At 42.8% G+C, this 22,621-nt stretch overlaps 2 protein-coding genes across 10 annotated transcripts in view; one reads left to right on the top strand and one right to left on the bottom strand.

The window, feature by feature from the left end:
• Window positions 1-12,696, bottom strand: part of amph (amphiphysin) — a 34,201-nt gene extending 21,505 nt beyond the window's left edge. For 6 of the 9 annotated variants that reach the window (XM_063461385.1, XM_063461389.1, XM_063461388.1 and 3 more), the window contains exons 1-9: window positions 12,566-12,696; window positions 11,803-11,883; window positions 6,246-6,300; window positions 4,519-4,613; window positions 4,333-4,428; window positions 4,148-4,255; window positions 3,937-4,022; window positions 1,973-2,048; window positions 1,799-1,881 (exon numbers count right to left, since the gene is read on the bottom strand). In XM_063461385.1, coding sequence (XP_063317455.1) covers window positions 1,799-1,881; window positions 1,973-2,048; window positions 3,937-4,022; window positions 4,148-4,255; window positions 4,333-4,428; window positions 4,519-4,613; window positions 6,246-6,300; window positions 11,803-11,883; window positions 12,566-12,634 — 749 coding nt within the window. In that variant the 5' untranslated portion in view covers window positions 12,635-12,696. The remainder of the gene's footprint in view (window positions 1-1,798; window positions 1,882-1,972; window positions 2,049-3,936; window positions 4,023-4,147; window positions 4,256-4,332; window positions 4,429-4,518; window positions 4,614-6,245; window positions 6,301-11,802; window positions 11,884-12,565) is intronic. The other 3 variants (XM_063461391.1, XM_063461392.1, XM_063461393.1) reach the window with 1 other exon arrangement.
• A 5,719-nt stretch (window positions 12,697-18,415) lies between these two features.
• On the top strand, window positions 18,416-22,418 carry inhbab (inhibin subunit beta Ab). Its single transcript, XM_063461587.1, has 2 exons — window positions 18,416-19,259; window positions 21,035-22,418. Exons 1-2 carry the CDS (start codon window positions 18,860-18,862, stop codon window positions 21,808-21,810), a joined length of 1,176 nt encoding a protein of 391 aa, XP_063317657.1. The 5' UTR covers window positions 18,416-18,859; the 3' UTR covers window positions 21,811-22,418.
• The last annotated feature ends 203 nt before the right edge of the window (window positions 22,419-22,621 follow it).

Raw genomic sequence — 22,621 nt, 5'->3', positions numbered from 1 at the left:
CTGGAGAGTGGCCGGCAGCGAGCAGTGAGCGATCGAAGAGGAGCGAGTGTTTCCCCCCCCCCCCCCCCCCCATCCTCCCCACCCTGGAATCCCTGGAGCCCACACCCCTGTCACCTTTGTATATGGCACTATTCCCCACACTGTCTGTACATACACTTGGTGGAACATGTAAAAAATTCCACCGTGTCCTTCTCAAGTTGGAGCGTCCTGCGTGAGTCCTTAGTGAATCGTGACAGTCATCCTTTCTGAGAAGCAGACCAGTGGTGCACACAGAGGTTCAACTTATAATTTCAACTGCTGAAGCAAATTAAGTCTTTTTAAACGACAGACATTTCTCCTGAATCCCTTCTGAAAAATTTGAACACGACAACAGCTGCAGTCAGAAGTTTTCATCCACTAATCGTGGCCATGAATGTCAGGGTAATTTTGTGCTATTCAACATTTCTCTGAACTGTTCTTTTTCCAGGATGTAACCTAAAAAAAAGAACCAGGAATTTTATTCTCTACAATCCACATAGGATAAAAAAGGTATACGTACACCCGCTTACATTTTTAATAAGTGGTGCTGAATGTCTTTTAACATTAAAAAGGTAAGGTATTTTAACTTTACATTAATAAGTAGAAGTTATTTGGATCAGTCAACACTTTGTTAAGGTCTGGAAGACCCAAACTGTCCCCCTCAGGTTCAGAGGAAATTGGTTAAGGTGTTCAAGAATACCCAGGAACCACCGAGGCTCAAGCTTGCCATGAACTGGAAACATCTCAGGAACCTAAGAGGGCGCCATCCAAGAAAGAAGCCCCTGCTCCATAATCAACACCTTTAAACTCAACTGAATTTGCAACTGCCCACACTGGACTTCTGTGCAAACTACAGTTTGACCAAAGTGAACACCACATTTGAACATAAGGATGTCCGTAAGTGCAGGTGGCACCAGGACACCCTAGGTCACAGCTCGATGATCAATTTTGTAATCATACCATCAGCTATGCAGCCATATGTTCTGGGAACTCGGGTGAAGAGAGGAGCGGATCACCACCTGGTGGTGGGGGGAGTACGCAGGACAGACCGGGTTCACCTAAACATTCAGTGAGGGTGCAGTAGCAGTGGGAGAGGCCCTGGTACGTCAGAGCTTCAACTCCCACCTCTTGCAGAGCTTGGACAGCATTCTAAGGGTGGCTGGGGACATTGAGTCTGAATGCACCATGTTTAGCACATTGATACAGAGCAAATTCCTGAAAAAAAAAATACAGATTTATTCGCTGTCTGAGCCACAAAGAAAAGGACTTATGCAAGTAAGAAGTGTCAGAAGCCATTCAATCTCTTAATCCTAAAGAAATTCTGAAGAACTTTGAATCATTCTGGAAAAAGAGCAGTTCAAAGAAATCATTAAAAGCCCCAAATTACCATGACATCCATGTCCATGATGAGTGGATTAAAACTTTGAAAAAAACAAAACTCAATGGATACTTTACAATGACCAGTTAATAAATCTGTGAAGGTTCTCAGTCATCCAGGTCCTCGTAGTCCAGATGCTTTTCTTTCCAAGCTCCTTAGATGACCAGTTAATATGCATGTGTTTGAACTGTGGAAGGAAACTGGACTACTATCTTTAAATCCCCAGCCACCCAAACTCTAGTTTGATTGGTTTATGTTGAAAGAATAACTAAAAACAGAATAATAAAATTGATTTTTTCTAAACCCACTGCTGCCATCACGTTGTACGATCAGTTTAAGACACTGAAACCAAACGCTGATCTACCTTCGTTTTCCTCAGTTATGGAAAAAGCTTGTACTGACCTCGGAGCCCCTTGGATGGTGAATATCTTGTCAGAGTGCTGCTCTCCCAGTTTTGTCATCACTTCGTACAGTTCTCTGCACACCTGGATGGTTTAAAAGAGACATTTTTCAGTTAAAATGATTTCAAAGAAAAAAGAAAAGCCACCCTGTTGGTTTAGGAAATTGAAAACTCACCAGTGAGATCTCACGATGAAACTTTGCTTCAAGACTCGTTACACTCTTGAAGGTGCTGATGTAGAAGCCGACTCGGCTGCAGAGCACAAAAGTAAAACTTGGCTGTTGTTGTTTTTTGTTTTTATAAATACTACAATTTGGGGCTGTGAAGGTTCTCAATGATCCAGGTTATGGTAGTCTAAGGTGCTGGGAAAGTGACTGGACTTCATTATGTTTTGTGAAGACATTTCACCTTTCTGCAAGTTTTGGACAGTTTTTTTCTGTTGTTAGAAAAGAGTCAGCAGGGAAGTGGGGCGAGAGGACCTGGGGATAACGCTCAAAGCTGGGGTGCTATTATAGTTTTGTGATGATGGTCACCTGCAGGCACCAAGTTTTACATGAATCACCTTTTTCTTAATTGAATTGAATAGAGGAAGCCAATGAAGGGAAGCCAATACAGGAGAAATCTGCTCTCTCTTTCTAGTCCCTGTCAGGACTCTTGCTGCAGCATTTTGGATTAACTGAAGGCTTTTCAGGGAGTTTTTAGGACTTCCTGATAATAATGAATTACAGTAGTCCAGCCTGGAAGTAATAAATGCATGAACTAGTTTTTCAGCGTCACTCTGAGACAGGATATTTCTAACTTTAGAGATGTTGCACAAATGGAAGAAAGCAGTCTTACATATTTGTTTAATATGTGCATTGAAGGACATGTCCTGGTCAAAAATGACTCCAAGGTTCCTCACAGTGTTACTGGAGGCCAAGGTAATGCCATCCAGAGTAAGAATCTGGTTAGATACCATATTTCTAAGATTTTCAGGGCCGAGTACAATAACCTCAGTTTGATCTGAATTAAGAAGCAGAAAGTTAGCGGCCATCCAGGTCTTTATGTCTTTAAGACATTCCTGCAGTTTAACTAATTGGTGTGTGTTACCTGGCTTCATGGACAGATAGAGCTGGGTGTCATCTGCATAGCAGTGTAAATGTATGCTATGTCTTCTAATGATGCTGCCTAAGGGAAGCATGTATAATGTAAACAGAATTGGTCCTAGCACTGAACCCTGTGGAACTCCATAATAGACTTTAGTGTGTGAAGAGGACTCTCCATTTACATGTACAAATTGGAGTCTATTAGATAGATATGATACAAACCACTGCAGTACAGTACCTGTAATACCTACAGCGTGCTCTAATCGCTCTAATAGGATATTATGATCAACAGTATCGAACGCTGCACTGAGGTCTAGCAGGACAAGCACAGAGATGAGTCCACTGTCAGAGGCCATAAGAAGATCATTTGTAACCTTCACTAAAGCTGTTTCTGTGCTGTGATGAGCTCTGAAACCTGACTGAAACTCTTCAAATAAGCCATTCCTCTGCAGATGATCTGTTAGCTGTTTGACAACTACTCTTTCAAGGATGTTTGATATGAAAGGAAGGTTGGAGATTGGCCTATAATTAGCTAAGACTGCTGGGTCTAGAGATGCTTTTTAAGTAAAGGTTTAACTACAGCCAGCTTGAAGGCCTGTGGTACATAGCTGATTATTAGAGATAGGTTGATCATATTTAAGACTGAAGCATTAATTAATGGCAGGACTTCTTTGAGCAGTTTTGTAGGAATGGGGTCTAAAAGACACGTTGATGGTTTGAAGGAAGTAATTATTGAAGTTAACTCAGAAAGATCAATTGGAGAAAAAGAGTATAACTTAACATCAATGGTACTGAAAGTAGCTGTAGATAATACCAGTAGAAACCATCACAGGTTGCTACATATGGCCTGGAACTAATCAGTGTTTTTAATAATAACTTGTACATGATCCCTGACAGATTGAACAAAAGCAGTCTTCTCTGTGATGTCAGCATTAAAATCCAGACTCAAACCAGCAGCTCGTTGGTCAGGAGCTTTAACCTTTTTTCTTATCAAAGTTACTCAGCCTGAAATTTTAGTTGCCCACTCAAACCTAGCATGCTATGTCAAAACTCACCGATCCCAAAGAGTTGGCAGTTCATCCTGTAGACCTGTATTCAACTCATCAAACACCTTCTGTGCCTTTTTGAGCTCCTCCTCTGCCTACAGACAAAGTTCATGATTAAGTCAACTACAAAACACCTGCACAGATACAACAGCTGCACAGGTAACAGGAAACAGCTGATCCTTTATCTTGTGACTGTCCATCCACACATGAAATGACTCACTTTCATCATCTTGCGGTCATTCTTCATCCCAGACGTCTGCATGGTTTCCATGTGGTGTCGGGCACTGTCATAGTCAATGAGTTTGCGGCTTCTTTTGGCGACACGGGTCTGAAACAAAAAGAAGTTGAGCTTTCATGACATGCATCCATTTCAGAAAATCATTCCCTAACCAAACTGTTGATTGCCTTGAGATCTGGAAACTGCTGCAGGTATGCATCCAGGTTTAGTAGTGTCGAGTCCACCAGCTTGTTGTGGAAGTCTTCCCACAATGCATCACAGTCCTGCAGAAAATAGACACCTAGGTTTATGCTACATATTTCAGGTGGATTCTGGTGTTCTTGTGTACTCTGGGATGTTTTTATGACTCTGACCTTCCCGATGGTCAGGACGTCATCCTTTCCATGCCAGTCGGGTTCATAGACTTCGTGCAGAGACTGAGTCAGGTTGATGGATGCTTGCTGCATCCCTGCCAATGACAGTACAATTTCAGCTGGTGGTCATAATGGCAACATTAAACTTTGCTACTCACTGCGTAAAGAAGATAAGCTTTTCTCTATCATCCTGTCCTGTTCGGAAATTTTAAATAGTGAGGTCAGAGCTCTGCCACCTGCGCCATCTAACTGAAACCTTTTCTGTGAGGCTACGTTAGTTTACTCGGGAGTTGTAGTTCAATTTAATTCAATTCCATTTTAATTATACAGCACCAAATCATAACAGTCACCAATTATTACTTCCAGGCTGAACGACTGTAATTCATTATTATCAGGAAGTCCTAAAAACTCCCTGCAAAGCCTTCAGTTAATCCAAAATGCTGCAGCAAGAGTCCTGACAGGGACTAGAAAGAGAGAGCAGATTTCTCCTGTATTGGCTTCCCTTCATTGGCTTCCTGTTAAATCCAGAATTCAAAATCCTGCTCCTCACATACAAGGTCTTAAATAATCAGGCCCCATCTTATCTTAATGACCTTGTAGTACCATATCACCCTATTAGAGCACTTCGCTCTCACACTGCAGGCTTACTTGTTGTTCCTAGAATATTTAAAAGTAGAATGGGAGGCAGAGCCTTCAGTTTTCAGGCCCCTCTTCTGTGGAACCAGCTTCCAGTTTGGATTCAGGAGACAGACACTATCTCTACTTTTAAGATTAGGCTTCAAACTTTCCTTTTTGCTAAAGCATATAGTTAGGGCTGGACCAGGTGACCCTGAATCCTCCCTTAGTGCAATAGGTGTAGGCTGCCGGGGGATTCCCATGATGCACTGGGTGTTTCTTCTTCACTCACTATGTGTTAATAGACCTCTCTGCATTGAATCATACCTGTTATTAATCTCTGTCTCTCTTCCACAGCGTGTCTTTATCCTGTTTTCCTTCTCTCACCCCAACCAATCACAGCAGATGGCCCCGCCCCTCCCTGAGCCTGGTTCTGCCGGAGGTTTCTTCCTGTTAAAAGGGAGTTTTTCCTCCCCACTGTCGCCAAAGTGCTTGCTCATAGGGGTTATAAAGCACCCTAAAGCGACTGTTGTTGTGATTTGGTGCTGTATAAATAAAACTGAACTGAGTTGAATATTGAATAGAATCCTAGTGAGGGGCAGCCAATCATAACAAAGTAGTCTTGAAGGGGAAGAAATTAAAAAACCTTTAAGACAGGATGAACTGATGCCACATTCCTGGTACCTCGTAATTCAGCAGTGACATCACTCCTGAGTTCGTATGTTTCACTAAGAAAGTTTGCAATGTGAGAAAACAAAGCAGGATTTGTTTTGCTTCTTAGCAAGATAGAGTCCTTCAGTTATCACTAACAATACAGCATAATAATATTTTTTGTACTTAAAAACTCCCCTGCAGCACATTCATGGATAGAGCCTGGTCAGTACTCTGTATGTCTTATTTAGTGAGTCACAAATACACCACAGTGGCAGTACAGATTCAAAGTTGACTGCCGCCATCTTGGACTGTTTACCTCTGTGGCTGCTCTGACTTTCCAAGTAGGTTGCAGCATTAGATAATGAAAGATTATTATAAACTGTGAATCATGCAAAGTGTCACTGAAGACGTTTCTTTCATGTGAGGTTTGTATCACGTAGATAATGAACCATACAGACCTTTAACGGCAGACATGTAGGCCTTCATCTCCCTCTGCAGCCGAGAACCTTCAGACTGGCAAAGCACATACAAACATGTTATATCAGTTATTTTACACTGGAGGAATTCTGTTTCCTGTCAGACATTTTGCAGAGGTTTCCTCCTGTTCAAAGGGAGTTTTTCGTTCCCACTGTCACCAGTTTCTTGTCTGAGTTTTCTCTTTATATTATAGGGTCTTTATCTTACAATATAAAGTGCCTTGAGGCAACTGTTGTTGTGATTATGCACAATATAATCAAATCAAACATAAACTGAGGTTTTTCACACTAAAGGCATGAAATGAGCTCTCTATGACACAGGATTTGGGATCCAGGTAACTTAATGTTTAACTCTGTGTTTTCAAGGTTACACAGAGTGTTTACTTCTTACCAGGTTACATTGCCATGGTAAATGGTGCTGTACTCGCCTCACATATTCTGTTAACTTGTTGTTGTTGGTGTGTGAAGAAAGTGTAAGTTTGCTTTGTTTGCTCCTTTAACAGTTTGTCTTTAGGAACTTTGCTGTTTGTTCAGCTCATGTTGAACAACAGGCTGCGCTCCCTAACCGGGAGATAGCTAGCAAGTTTACAGATTAGCTACCAGCAACTGCTAGCTCGCCAGTTAAATAAAAGAAGAAAGGACCCCTGGACTGGAAAGGCTGGTTACCCAGTATGCCACCCAAGAAAGGCCCAACACCAGAGGAGGTCGAGGACATAAAAACCTCCCTCGGAGCGCTGTGCGGAGACGTGGCCGCAGTCAGGGCGCAGCAGAAGCTGCTTCTGGGGCTTCTGGAGGAGGTAAAACAGCTACGCCTCCAAAATGCCCAGAAGAACAGACGAATCATGGATCTCGAGCGGCGGGTGGATGAGCTGGAGCAGTACACCCATACGAACGACATGGTCATCAGCGGTATTAAAATCAAGCCGCGCTCATATGCGCGCGCGGTGGCCGGGAACGTCGGGGAGCCCAGTGACGAGGAGACCCGCTCGGTGGAGCAACAGGTGGCGTCCTTCCTTCAAAGCAAAGGGATAGAGATGGACCTGGAGCATGTAGAAGCATGTCACCCACTGTCCAGGAGGAGCGACAGACCGCCGGCCGTCATTATGAGATTCGTCAATCGGAAGAACAAGGTCGCACTGCTGAAACAAGGACGCAAACTGAAAGGCACGGATGTTTTCATTAATGAGCATCTGACACGAAAAAACGCAGACATCGCGAGGAAGGCAAGGCAACTGAAGAAGAACGGTAAAATACAACATACATGGGTAACAAACTGCAAGATTTCATCAAGCTAAACGGGACACCAGAAGAGGCAAAAGTACTGACAGTGAGGAACATGGAGGATCTGGACAAGTACAACTGACACTAATGTATCGAGGTAATATATAACTCTAATGACAATCAAAGATGATAAATACACCAACATCTCTAATTACACCAGGAAATGACATGGACACGTTGAAATCAATTCTCCAACAGAAAGTAATTGATCTAGACTGTGAATATATGGAGCATAATATAATAGACCCAGAAATAGATTCTGAAAGCAATTTTCTCTCTTCTTTTGTTAAAAATTGTAATTATTTCACACACGAACAATATGAAAAAAAATCAACCTAGACGGGAAGCTCTCATTAATTCACTTTAACAGTAGAAGCATGTACTCTAATTTTGATTTCATTAAGGACTACTTGCAACAATTTTCTCACCCCTTTAGTGTTATAGCCATCACTGAAACTTGGTTCAATGTCGATAAAGGAATAGATTTCGGTTTGAATGGATATGATTTAAAATACATGAATAAATTAAATAAGGCGGGCGGAGGGGTTGCTATATATGTTCATAACTCTATAAGATACAATGTTGTAACAACTATGTCTATGGCTATTGATGGAATTTTGGAATGTTTGACTATTGAGATCATGAATGAAAAAAAGAGAAATGTTATAATAAGTTGCATATATCAGACACCCAGTTCAAGTATTGACACTTTTAATGAATGGATAGAAAAAATGTTTGCTTCAGTGAACCAAAACTTACTATTCATCTGTGGTGATTTTAATATTGATTTGCTAAACCCAACAAGGTTAAAAGCCATTGATGACTTTACTGACACGATGTACAGCTTATCACTATATCCAACAATAACAAAGCCAAGCAGAATAACATCACATAGCGCCACTATTATTGACAATATTTTTACTAATGTCATGGATTTCCAAATTAATAGTGGCCTGCTTGTCTGTGACATAACTGACCACTTACCAGTTTTTACTTTGTGTGACTGTGATTTAAAAAAAATAGATACCAAGATTACAATAGCAAAGCGAACAATAAATGAAGAAGCAATTCATGCCTTCAATTTCGATTTAGCACAACAAGATTGGAGCTCGGTGTATGAAGAGTCAGATGTGGACAAGGCTTATGACAATTTCCTAAATGTTTTTACTATGTTGTACAATAAACATTGTCCTGTAAACGAACACAGGACAACGAAAAAAAAGATAAAAAGTCCTTGGCTCACAAAAGGAATTATCAATGCTTGCAAAAAGAAAAACAATCTGTATAAACAGTTCATCAAAGTAAAAACAAAAGAAGTGGAACAAAGATATAAAACATATAGAAATAAATTGACTGATATTATAAGAACGAGTAAACAACTTTATTATAGAAGAAGATTATATGAAAATAAAAACAATATAAAAGGAACTTGGGATGTGTTAAATAACTTAATTAAACAAGGATCTTCTGGAACATCATATCCTGAATATTTCATTGATGCAAATGGTGAAAATCACAACATGAGTAACATTGTTGATGGGTTCAACAAATTTTTTATAAATGTTGGCCCTGAACTAGCAGCGGACATCCCGTGTCAAAAAAATGAAAATATCAGTAATATAAAATCAAATCCCTTTTCACTGTTTCTCTCTGCTACAAATGAGCAAGAAGTAATAAATATCACATTAAAATGTAAAAGTAAGTCTTCAATGGATTATCATGACATAAATATGTCTGTAGTTAAACAGGTTATTCTGAATATTGCTAGTCCTTTAACATATGTCTGTAATTTATCATTTCAGTCCGGTTGTTTTCCAAAAAAAATGAAAATTGCAAAAGTAATACCACTATACAAAAGTAATGACAAACACAGTTTTACCAATTATAGGCCTATTTCTCTACTGCCTCAATTCTCAAAAATTTTAGAAAAACTTTTTAATTCAAGATTAGAAAAATTCCTTGAAAAACATCAAATAATAAATGTTGGTCAGTATGGTTTCAGAACGCAAAGAACCACTTCAATGGCGATAATTGAGGCAGTAGAAGAAATTACTAATGCACTGGATAAAAATAAATATGCAGTTGGTATTTTTGTTGATCTCAAAAAGGCCTTCGACACAATCAATCACTCAATTTTATTGGATAAATTGGAAAGATATGGTATTCGAGGGAAAGCTGGTAACTGGTTAAAAAGTTACCTAACGGGTCGGGAACAATATGTTAGCATAGGGCATTACCATTCTGAGAAACTTGGTATTACATGTGGTGTTCCCCAAGGGTCAGTGTTGGGACCAAAACTTTTCAATGTTTACATAAATGATATTTTTGATGTTTCTCAAGTACTCAAACTCATACTGTTCGCAGATGACACCAACATATTTTTCAGTAGCGATGATTATACTGATCTTGTAATGACCGTAAACAGGGAGCTAAAATTAATTTAAAAAAATGGATGGATATAAATAAATTATCATTAAATATAAATAAAACTAAAGCAATGTTTTTTGGTAATTTAAAATATAATATAGAATTACCAATTATTATTGAAGGTGTACCAATTGATAATGTGAGTGAAAACAAATTTTTGGGAGTCGTAATTGATAACAAAATTTCATGGAAACCCCACGTCAGACACATAAAAACCAAAATTTCCAGAAGCCTCGCAGTTTTGAACAAAGTGAAACCATACCTTGATAAAGATGCACTTCGTACTCTGTACTGTACCCTGGTTCTTCCATATTTTACATATTGTGTGGAAGTGTGGGGAAACACATATAAAAACACAACTAATCCATTAGTCACAGTACAGAAACGAGCACTGCGTATTATTCACAAGGCTGGTTATCTAGATCATACTCACAAACTCTTTCTTCAGGCAAAGTTACTTAAATTCCAGGATCTGGTTAATTACAATACATCCATAATCTTATACAAAGCCTTTAATAAACTTCTACCTGCAAATTTACAATCTATATTTGAAATTCGAGAAAGGGCTTATAATGTGAGAGGCTTTGGAGAATTCAAATTACCCAGAACTCGAACAACCCGTAAAGGTTTTTGTGTGTCTGTATGTGGTGTGAAAATCTGGAACAGTCTGAGTTTACAACTGAAACAATGCAAAAATATTCATAGATTTAAATTCCTCTACAAACAGTCGGTCTGGTCACAGTATAATCAATGATGGTTTTAGTGCACTCTGAAATGTCTGTTCTCTTACCATTGCTGGTATGGATTCCAAGGGAAAAAAAAAAAAGTGTGTATGTATGTATATATATGTACATGTGTGTGTAGATACATATGTATGTATGTATATGTATGTGTGTTTGTTACTTGTAATTATTATTGCCTGTTACCTGTGGTAACGCAATTTATAATTAATATATTCTGTATTCAGTTATGAAGGTTCTATTTGTTTTGCTTGGTTTTGTTTGTTTGGTTTGCAACGATGGGCGTAGCTGCGGGAAGCTTATTGTTTTTTGTTGATGAATGAACATAGGGGTGGGATTTAATAAGTTTTCTTCATCCCACTCCTTTTCAGGTACATTTTGTTTGTTTGTTTTTTTGTTTTTGTGCACTTTATGTTCAATATATGTATTTGTTGTGCCTGAAATGAACAAATTAAAAAAAAAAAACTAAAAAAAACTGCCAACTAACGAATCAGATCTCTGGAAAATAGGGCCACTGCAGATCTGTTAGAAGGGCTGAGATCTCATCTACAGCACGCCTGGGCATTAAAAACACCTGGTCACGTGGCTGCCCGGCCCCTTTCAGGTCAAAGGGAAATTTGTTAAAGCATACATCATGCAGTTTCTCCCCATCAGAGAATGGCTTACCGTTTACCAGGTAATAACAATGTAACTTTGTTGCTTTTATTTTGAAAGCAACTCTTATTTTACACATTTACATCTGTATAAAATTAAAAGTCTTTGAATTTTTGAAAGAAATGTGAATGCTGATTAAACAGTGATCAAACATTGGTGTTTTTACATACACACTGCCTGACTGTAACACCTGCTCCCGCCAGCAGTGGTTTATAATGAGCTCAAATATGGAGACAGTCAAGTTCAGCTTATTAACCAGTTTGTCAGTAATTATCCTGCCTCAGTGAGAGCTGTACATCCAGAGCAGAGCATTGAAGTCTTCGACCTTCCAGCTCTGTATAAAATCTGTAAGTAAAATGAGCCAAGTTGTCCTGGTAAATGGTAAATGGCCTGTATTTGTATAGCGCTTCACTTAGTTATCCCAGGTATGGTCTTACCTCCTGCCTCCGGAAGTTGATGACCACCTGTTCAAACTGCTCATCTTTGGTCTCGTCTGCTTTTCCCAACTTCTGCAGAACCTGAAAGAGAAATCACATCAAAGTTTGTAGCTGCCCAGCAGCGCTGGCGCTGGTGATTCAAACGCTCGTGAGTTTTGTCAGCGTCAGTAAAGCTGCCACCTGTCACACAGGTGTGTTAGATCACGGGCTGAAGGAATTCTACGATTTCTCTTTGAGTGGATGTTTCCTGTTTCAGGTGTGAAGCACCTTAATTACGTCAGAGGAGAGGGGCAGGCATCAACTCACAGCTGTGCGTGTGCGCCTGTTTGCGCCCGATAAATAAAACTAAGGTAGCACCATGACGTCATCACGTCGTGGACAACACTCCCGACCTTGGACCTGGGAAATACGTCACTAACGTCTTTAATTTTCAACAGGAAAACGTGCGTGACGTGTTTTACCGCACACGTGACATCACGATCTGCTCCAGCCAATCAGAACGCGCTCTGTTTGTTTTTGATGATTTTTCCGTTTCTGATGATTTTTCTCCTCAGCCCGTAGCTAATCACGTGACCTCCGCGCGGCTCAATAGCAAATGATCAGTAAAACATCGATCATCATGTGTGAGCGATCGGATTAGAGAGCGGCGGTGACCGGGCCTCCTGCAGCCTCCTGCAGCCTCCAGCACCGCTTCTCCATCCGCCCTCCGCATCACCTCCATCACCTGCTCCTCCTCTCCTCCTCCTCCTCCTCCCCCTCTCACCTTCTCCTGGGCTCGGTTCAGGCGCTTCTGCACGTTCTTAGCGAAGATTCCCGTTTTGATTTCCGCCATGACGACCGCACCGAGAGAGAGCGGAGGATTACCGGAGACACGGGAGGGGGAGGGGTGTGTGAGTGTAGTGGGGCGGGGCCGAGGACTCAGTGCTCCTCTGATTGGACGGTGAGTGAGGTGTGTGTGTGTGTGTGTGTGTGTGTGTGTGTGTGTGTGTGTGTGTGTGTGTGTGTGTGTCCGCGGAGCTTTCAGACTGTCACGGGTTAATCTGCAGGTGGAGCAGCTTACTCACGAGCTATTTCAGGTTTTAACTCAACTCTACAGTAAACAGGAAGTGATGTAAAGCCTGTCCTGACGTCATTAAGCAACAAAACGTTCTTTTTCTAGGTGAACAAACGTTAAGGCCTGACAGCGCATATGGGCTAAACCCCTGACCCTTCAGCTGTGACAGGTGTGACAGCTAACCCTAACAACCAGGTGTGGACTAATGGGTCATGATCTCTGATCAATAATCAATAAGGAGTGATTGGTTGTGTAGCAGCAGAGTGATCCAGGGGCGTAATTTCCAGGGGGGTTATGCCCCCCCCCCTCCCAATAAAATTATGAATGAGCTTGCATAAATAGGCTGTTGATTTTCTTTACTCATTTCAGTTATTACCAGGAAAATAGTTGCATGTGTCATCATCTGAGAATTTACCCACATTTATTTATTTATTTAGACAGAGATCTTGACACCCCCCACCCCCACCCCCACTATTCACCACAAAGCTACTGGAGTGATTAAAGCTAAAACACACCTTTAATTAAATCTTTTATTTTATTTTATTCAATCCCCTGTGTGTGTGTGTGTGTGTGTGTGTGTGTGTGTGTGTGTGTGTGTGTGTGTGTGTGTGTGTGTGTAATTACATCTGAGCAGCACTCAAACCCTAACCTGTGTGGGGCCACTTTATGTTTAAAGGGAGTTCCTTCTTCTGGCTTCGATCGTCAGCCCGTTGGTAGGCAGCTCTGAACACCTGAACATCCAGAGCACATTGGATTTTGTTGAAAAGGTGAGAGATGTTATTGTGGAGGCAGATGAAACAATGGTCTCGCACGATGTTACATCTCCCTTCACTTGTATTCCAGTCACTCAAGTGTTGGAGATAATTTGTAAGAGATTACAGGATGAGCCCAACGTCAGCAACAGGACCACTCTCAGAACACCACCAAGCCATTGGTTCAGATATGTGGATGACACCTGGGTGAAAATCAAATCTCAGGACGTACTACATTTCACGGATCACATTAACTCGGTGGACACATCAGATTCACCAGGGAGGATATGAAAAGTGGCAGGTTAGCCTTCTTAGACTGTGAGATTTCCATCAGTAATGGGGGACATCTAAAAGCTGACGTGTACCGTAAACCTACACATACGGATCAGTATCTAAGGTTTGACTCTCATCATCCACTGGAGCACAAACTGGGTGTCATCAGGACGCTACAACACAGAGCGAACAGCATCCCCACTGACACAGCGGCCAGGGAGGCAGAAGAACATCACATCAAGAAGGCCCTGAGTAAATGTGGTTATCCCAGCTGGACTTTTGTCAAAGCTGGAAAGGCTCCTAAAGAAAGCTGCAGCCGATCCAGGAGAGAAGGACAACCGCTGCCCAAGAGAAAACCTGTAGTGATCCCGTATGTGTCAGGAGTATCGGAGCAGCTGAGACGCATTTTTTTTAAACACCAGGTCTCTGTGACTTTTAAACCCCAAAACACGCTGCGCCAAAAACTGGTCCACCCCAAGGATCGGGTCCCCCGACACAAACAGAGTAACATAGTGTACGCTGTTAAGTGCAGGAGGATTGCCAGGATTTATACATCGGGGAAACCAAACAACCTCTGGCTACAACACAGAAGAGCTACCTCGTCAGGCCAGGACTCTGCAGTCTATTTACACCTACAGGCCAGTGGACACTCTTTCAATGATGAGGATGTACACATCCTGGACAGGGAGGAAGGCTGGTTTGAGGGCGGAGTCAAGGAGGCCATTTACGTGAAAAGGGAAAGACCATCTCTGAATGGAGGAGGGATTGTGGGCGTGTCCCCTCTAACATCTAGGGTCTTTATCAAAGACAGATGTTTCAGGGATGTCATACCACCCTAATCTGCGTTGTGCAGCATGGATACCTGTTTAGATAGATTTTTTGATTTAATAAGTCAAAAAAAGACAGCATGCTGGGAAATGTATACCTGTATTTGCTGACTTTGATCTCTCTGAGGTAAATGTCTGTGACCCCGCTGACATCATTTCTGCCTCACTTTGTTTTTTGGCTGGTGTTGAGGAGCAGCGGTCCCCAACCCTTTTTTGTGCCACGGGCTGGTTTAATGTCAGACAATATTTTCACGGACCGGCCTTTAAGGTGTGGCAGATAAATACAAAAAAATAAAATGATACGACCAAACCAAAAACTGTGGTATTTTTTTAAATATAATAATAAATGTGAATTCACTGTGTAAATGTTTTACTTTATTAGCAGCGTCCTCCTGAAAAAACACTGAGAGTAACATCCTCCTCTCTGCCCCTTAATGCTCTCTGGTTGCTATGGTAACGCGTAAATATTTCTTTCAAATAAAGACACACAACTACAAAAGAAATATAAAGTACATGAAAATGTATAGAAAATTTATTCATAACACACAGGAAAAGACCCAGGGAAGCCGAGTTAACGATAAAACCCTGAAAACCATACATTTCACACCCGAGCCTCAACTCTCGCGGCCCGGTACCAAACAACTCACAGACCGGTACCGGTCTGTGGCCGGGAGTTGGGGGCCGCTGCTTTATAGAGCAGTTTGTCAATGTGTCGCCAACAACGTCTGCCCCTGTCCAGGCCTGCCACACCTGTCGGGGCAACATGAAGCACCTTGAGGCCACTATCGCTTGATTATCGCTTAGTGCTGTATTACTAAAGCTGAACTGATTGAATTTAATGTCGAGAAACAACCAGCAGAGGGCAGCAGAGCCTCAAACTACATGTTGGAGAAGACTATCTGGTCTTTAAGTGATGACGAGATGAATCCTGCTTCCGGGCCCAAACTACTCTGTGTTTAATAAGGCTTTTGTGTTTTTAACATGTTTTAATGTTTTGTATCTTGTTCTATTTAATCTCAACAAGCCTCTAAAAACAGTCAGCGATGACTGTCGGCCTCTCTCTGGTTTTATTACCACTGTTCATTTTAAAGCTCAGTTTTTAAACCTTCAGATGTAACTCCAGCCCAGCCCATGCAGCAGTATATTAATGACTAACCTCGTATTGTGGATGGATTATCTCAGTTGTTCTCCTGACTGAAGTTTGGTCCGTTTACAGCATCCTGCCATGCGATTGCATTTGTCTCTAACCATCAGGAACCCTCACGTTAACTTTTATCGAGTGGAAAAAAGTTAGCGTTCATCCTCCAGCTTCACTGTGTTTATGTTATGCTAACATAGTTGTGTCGCTAGCTACCACGTAGCACATCATTATATACCAGCTAGCCCAACTTCAGTAACCCTACAAACGTCACTGCTGTTTAGTTTCTGTCTTCATTTATGTTGGAAGTGATAGCAGAGCTGTACGTTTGAATTTGTTTTGGAAATCTCTCAGTCAGAACATGCTATATCATGTTTAGGTGGAAGCTAGCGAGCTAACTTCCTGCTAACTTCTAACTCTGTTAAATTTCATAAATTCTGTTTTCATGGATGCCTGGATGTTAAACTTAATTGTTACACCTGGTAAAGCAGCAATGCTGATCGTTTTATTAAAGATGAAAGAATTTAGACAGTATTAAACTGTCAGTGATGCTGCAGTGTTCGTTTGACTTTGGGACCTGCAGCGGAGTTTGGGCTCAGGCACGGCTAATGACGTCAGACTTAAAGACCGGATTGTTTCCATGAGTCCTGCTTGTGTCGCGGTTCTGTTTGTGTGTTGTTGAAGTAAAAGATCATTTCCAGCTTAGAACATTATTTAAATTTACTCTGGATCACCGGGCTCTGTTTCAGAGCCCCTTCTCTTCAGTTCTGTCTTATAAAGGTGACATTTATTATGACACTGTAAGAATACTGAGTACAGTTATGTAGTTCACAGGGTTAGTTAGCTGCTAATTATTCATTCCACGCAAACCGTGTTTAGACCTCAGTGGGTTTCATGTCGCGCTGCTCCACAGCGAACACTCACAGCATGTTACACCCTGCAGTCTGTATTCACACATTCACCCTCATTCAGTTTTCATGCACATGCGTAAATTCGATGGGTGCACCTGGGGCACTTTGACCACTTTCAACATGCAGATTGGATTCTAACCACCAACCTTCCAAACACTACAAAACCCCACTACCTCCTGAGTGCCGTTTCCCACAGGTCAGTGTGTCTGGTGGGGGAACCCTGAAGTTCAGATGTAGAGTGTCAGCGGGGAAATGAGTTGCTTACAAAGAAGCCACATTATCATTTCTGTCCAGTAAGATTTATTTTCTGTGCCGTGCAGGTCCTAATGTTTCTGCAGGTGTGCAGCTGATGACTCTGCCAGTCACTCAACAGCCATGTTGAACTGGAGATAAAGTATCTGAATTTCTGGAGCAGGACCACGCCTCCAAACACGCTCCTTCCAGTTCTTATCTATATATGTTACCTCAGTTCTACATGCTTTTCGTTCTCGTCTATGTGCCCCACCCTCCCTTCCCTTTTCTTTAACTTCTTCTCTTCTATTCAGTGCACGGGGATCTGCCAGTCCCCTTCAAGGCCTTTCCCAAACTGCAGCTCAATTCATGTCCAAGCCTTTATCACCTTTATCGACTAAAACACTGTCAAACCTAAAATGAGGACGTGGGCCAGCAAGTGAAATGAAGCTTATGTGTAAGTTCAATAATCTGTAATCGCTCAACTGCTGCTTCTGTTCTTTGCATCGCTCTCAGCACTGACATCATTGCTCTAGTCCAGGGGCTGGGGAACTCCAGGCCTCGAGGGCCGGTGTCCTGCAGGTTTTACATGTGTCCTTGATCCAACACAGCTGATTTAAACAGTTAAATGACCTCCTCTTGAAGTTCTCCAGAGGCCTAGTGTTGAACTACTCATGTGATTCAGGTGTGTTGACCCAGGGTCAGATCTAGAACCTGCAGGACATCGGCGCTCGGGGCCTGGAGTTCCCCGCCCCTGCTCTAGTCCAATCATCTGCTGGTCTCATCTTTATACAGGATGCTTCAAACAGCTTCTGCTTTAAATGACGTAACAGCATTACGTCATTTAAAAGTTAGATCATTCAAAAATTCACATCCACATGAATTTTGTCAAAAAAAAGCACTTCTTGCCAGTTGACATCTTGAATTGATCAAACAAACGAGTGATTGTGTGACATTTTCAGTTGACGCTCGACCCGTGTTATGACGGCGTCACATTTTTAGGCTTTACAGCCATTCAGGTCGGAGGTCTGCGGTCAGTTCACTGACATCCACACATGTGGATATTCCCGATGTTTCTCCTTCCTGCCGCAGAGCTGACACACCTGTGTGAACTTATAGGAGCCACTGACTCAGAGGGTCCCTCTCAGGTGAAGAGGACGCTGTAGGTCCTGACTCCCACCAGCAGAGGGCGTGCTGATGTCACTGTGTGTGCGTGTGTGGTAGTCTGTTTTGAGCACACTCCATCTGCTCTGTGCAGGACTCTGGTCTTTAGAACAAACTCTCTCCATTCTAAAAATTTATTTCACACCGACAGTCTCTCCTCCACGTGAGGTGATGATGACGCTGCGCTGACTCATCTGTGTGTGTCTGTGCACGTGTGTGTGTGTGTGTGGTGAATGAATCAGGGACACTACCTCCTCTTTCCTCCTTCCTCCTCCTCTTATGTCGTGACGTTCATTCAGGAGGAAACTCCACAAACAGTCCTGAGATATTCTGAGAGACTTTACTCACTGTGTGTGTGTGTGTGTGTGTGTGTGTGTGTGTGTGTGACTCACAGGGAAATACCTCTGTGGATGGAGGGAGGGATTAAACAGGCTGAGAGGTATAATTACTGTAACAGAGCAGAGAGGAAGAGTAGAGTGACCCTGCACACTGTTCGTTCAGTTCAGGACCACCGGGCCAGCACCAGGAGGACTAGCAACACCAGAACAAGCCTCAGACCGCATCAGACCTGCAGCAACTTCACGTCAGAGCTTCTAGTTTCCGCCCTGAAGTCTCTTGAATTTCAGAGGATTTTATCTGAAGAATCTCAAACCTGTTTCAAATAAAAACTCTACTGTCTTTTACTCTGCATCAGACCGCCAACCATTATGTGTTCTGTTTCTGCCGTGGTCTTTTCCATCTCAGCATGGCTTCTCATCGATGCCTCTCCGACCATCTCTCCGGCACCACGGCTGCAGGACTCGGCGCTGTCCTCTGACTGTCCTTCGTGCTCTTTGCCTCAGCTGAGGAGGAACTCGTCTTCGTCCGGAGCTCAGAGCGACATGGTGGAGGCAGTGAAGCGTCACATTCTCAACATGCTGCACCTGAGCGCCCGGCCCAACCTGACACAGCCAGTTCCTCGTGCCGCTCTGCTCAACGCCATCAAGAAACTTCACGTGGCCCATGTGGCTGAAGACGGCAGTGTGGAGATCCAGGAGGAGGGCCAGGGCACGGGCAATTCAGCACCACCCGAACCACCATCTGAAATAATCACCTTTGGAGAGCCAGGTGAGTCCCACGGCACATCAGGCGTGGTTTATCTTCTTGTCCTGACAGAGATCACATCCAGTTTCTGAGTTCAGGGTTAGTGTTATTAGTGTTATTAGTTCTGGTTAAATACAGCTGTAGAAGGTTTTCAGGCTCACCACTGAGCCCTCTGACTGGTTAAAGCTAATTCTGCGAGGAGGCGTCTGGCAGAAAAAAACCCTTTAATGTAAGAACTGAAGACACGGTGGATTAAAGAGTGTCTGTAGGGAACATTTTCTCTTGGCTGGGTCAGGGTTCGGTTATTAACGTCAGCAGATCCAGACTCAGTGGAGTCTGTGGAGTCAGACTCTTCAGAGGTTCACTGACCGTCAGTGATGTCAGACTGTCTGTTTGCTCTTTCAGCTCATTCACAATAATCCAAAGAGGTCAAAGTGTGTTTACAGATTTCAGCCACAGGTTTTCATGTTCAGGTCAGAACATTCAGCTCACATTCATGCGTCTGACTGCAGTGAAACTTCCAGTTTGTCTCTGAGTGAAATAAACGTGTTTGTTCTGTGGACAGAAACAAGGAAGGGTTCTCTGATGGAACGACAGCCTTGTGTCTTTCATTTCTGAACCCCAAAATGTCAACTAACAAATCAACGTCTCATCAAAGTTTAAACAGTCACTGAAGATGTCTGTCAGACAGACTGGTGACCAATCAGCGGTCAAACTTTACTTCAAACAGGAATGTTCGAATGATCTGCTCGTTTGGGTCACAAAGACTCAGAGTAACAATCAATATGAGGACATCTTACATCCACAGAGCTTCTCTGAGGTGTTTTCACTGAGAACAAACAGCTGGAGAAAGTCTCAACAGATGAAAGATGAGGGAAACATTGGTCTGACCAGCGGTAGATCTTTGCTGCTTGTCATTAAGCTGCTCTCAATCCACTGTGACTTACTGAAGATGATGATGGTTGCAAAGGCTTTAAAGTCTCCTGTGAATACGGACCCGTCACATTGCTGCTTTGCTTTGTTCTATAAATAGTTGTCTCTATCAAAAGGCCCCTCAAAGGATGCTCGCCCAAATTAGTGCACAGTAATTTGGGCGAGCATACCAAGTGATCTTAGCGCGTAAATAATCTGTTCATTCAGATAAATCTGGGCCTCACTAATTATTCTCTAACAGGAGACAAAGAAGGAAGCACTGAGACAGGACGGGCCTTTTTTTGTTGGGGTGGGGGTGGGTGGGTGGGGGCGGGGTTAGCGTCCTATATGACCAGGCTTGTTAACATCATTAACATCATTCCCTGAAATCGGGCCTGGTCTTTTTTTAGTGCCTTTCCTCATGTTGAATATATTTAGAGGCTGAAGCTCCATTCAAGCTTTCACTGTTAAGAACATCGACTTTGTTCACTCATTAAAATTTCTATCTGTGTGCGGGGGGGTCAGCGGGGTCATGGCTTCAAGTTCCTCGTTTGTTCCCTTCAGGGAAAAATGAACTGCCAGATGAAGTTGGTCTTTCCAAAGGCGTCTTCAGCACATTTCATTTGATATCTTCCCAAGCTCAGACACAGGTTATCGCCCACACCAACCCTAATCCACCCAGACTTAACCCTAAACCACATTAACCCATCCAGTTTCCACTTAAAATACAATCTGAGAGGTCAAAGGTCAAAGACTATCAGACTGAATTCTGAACGCCCCTCTGTCATCGTCAAGGGTCAGAGATCGCACTGTTTTAGACTGAATTTTTCTGACTCTGTGTAGTAAATGTGACACAGCGCTAATGTCCTAACTGTTCTCTTTCACAGGCGACGGGCCAAACACGGTGACCTTTGACATCTCAAGGGAGGGCAGTGGCTTGTCTGTGGTGGAGCAGGCAAACGTTTGGATCTTCCTGAAAATGTCAAAGATGAACCGCCTGAGAAGCAAAGTGATGCTGCGGCTTTATCGTGACGATGATGACGAGGACTGTGTTTCGGAGAAGATGGCGGACACCCGTCGTAGTGGCTGGCACACCCTCGCCATTCCTCGCACTGTTCAGAATCTACTGGACGACGGCAGCAGTCCTCTTAGGTTACGGGTTTCCTGTCCTCTGTGTCTCGAGGCAGGTGCCGCTCCCGTCCTGACGCCTGCAAACGGTGAACGGGCCACGGGAGGAGATCAGTCACACCGGCCGTTCCTCATGGTGGCGCTTCGAGCTCGAGAGGAGGTGGCTAAGCGCCGAGCTAAACGAGCTCTGCAGTGCGATGGGAAAATCCGCATCTGCTGCAAACGAGAGTTTTACGTGAACTTTAAAGACATCGGCTGGAGCGACTGGATCATCGCGCCGGCTGGTTACCACGCCAACTACTGCGAAGGCGACTGTCCAAACCACATGGCAAGCATCGGAAGCTCACCGCTGTCTTTCCATTCAACGGTCATCAACCATTATCGCATGAGAGGCTACAGCCCATTTCAAAACATCAAGTCGTGCTGCGTGCCAACGAGGCTGCGAGCAATGTCAATGCTCTACTACAACGAAGAGCAGAAGATTATCAAGAAGGACATCCAGAATATGATCGTGGAGGAGTGCGGCTGCTCGTGAACAGCTGGCTTTTGCTCTGCTGCTTCTACCGGAAAGACTCTGGAAACTGTCAGAGAACCTCTGAGAAATATTCTATGAAACCTGCAACCTGCAGGAAGAAACATCTGATCCGCTCTTTCCCAGGAAAGACAGTCTCCTGTGTTCAGTGAATCTTTGTGTTTCATACTGGGAGAGACTTTTCCACATTGGAATGTGCTGAGGATACTATGCAACGTGGATGTCTCTGTGCGCTTCATCAGTGTTGCTTTTCTGCTGCTCAGAGAACGTTTCCACATTATTAGCATGCTCCACTGAAGCTGAAAGTAGTTAATCTGGTTGCTGAAGCCAAACTTTATGTTCGTTATTGTTATGAAACACACTGAATGTAGATATTTGCACAGTAATAGGTATTTCTAGATGCATTGCCTCAGTTTGGATTCAGATGAAAGCCAAAGACAAACGTTTGGTTCATTTTCTTGAGAGACAAACGGCTGAAATCCACCTGTGTCAGATTAAACCTTTAATCTGCTGAAACAAAAACAACCTGAAGACATTTCTCTTCACATCAATCTTTAATTGTAAAATATGTTGTTTCTGTAATTTATTTCCATTGATTGTTTTCTCATTAAACGGACTACCAATCTACATTTTGTCTCTGTCTTTGGAAAACTCTAAATAACACAAGTCTTTGCATTTCAATGACTCTCTGAGAGTTCGTGCCACCCTCAGGACAAACCTTGCACTGCAAATATTAGAACAGCTCAGCCATTATGAACTCTTTCAAACAGGGGTGGGGAACTGCAGGCCTCGAGGGTCGCTTTCTGCAGGTTTT

The sequence above is a fragment of the Pelmatolapia mariae genome, linkage group LG18 (genome assembly GCF_036321145.2).
Source record: "Pelmatolapia mariae isolate MD_Pm_ZW linkage group LG18, Pm_UMD_F_2, whole genome shotgun sequence".
NCBI classification, from domain to species: Eukaryota; Metazoa; Chordata; class Actinopteri; order Cichliformes; family Cichlidae; genus Pelmatolapia; species Pelmatolapia mariae.
Note: the sequence above shows the minus strand (reverse complement) of the source record. Positions and strands in the feature narration are given on the sequence as shown.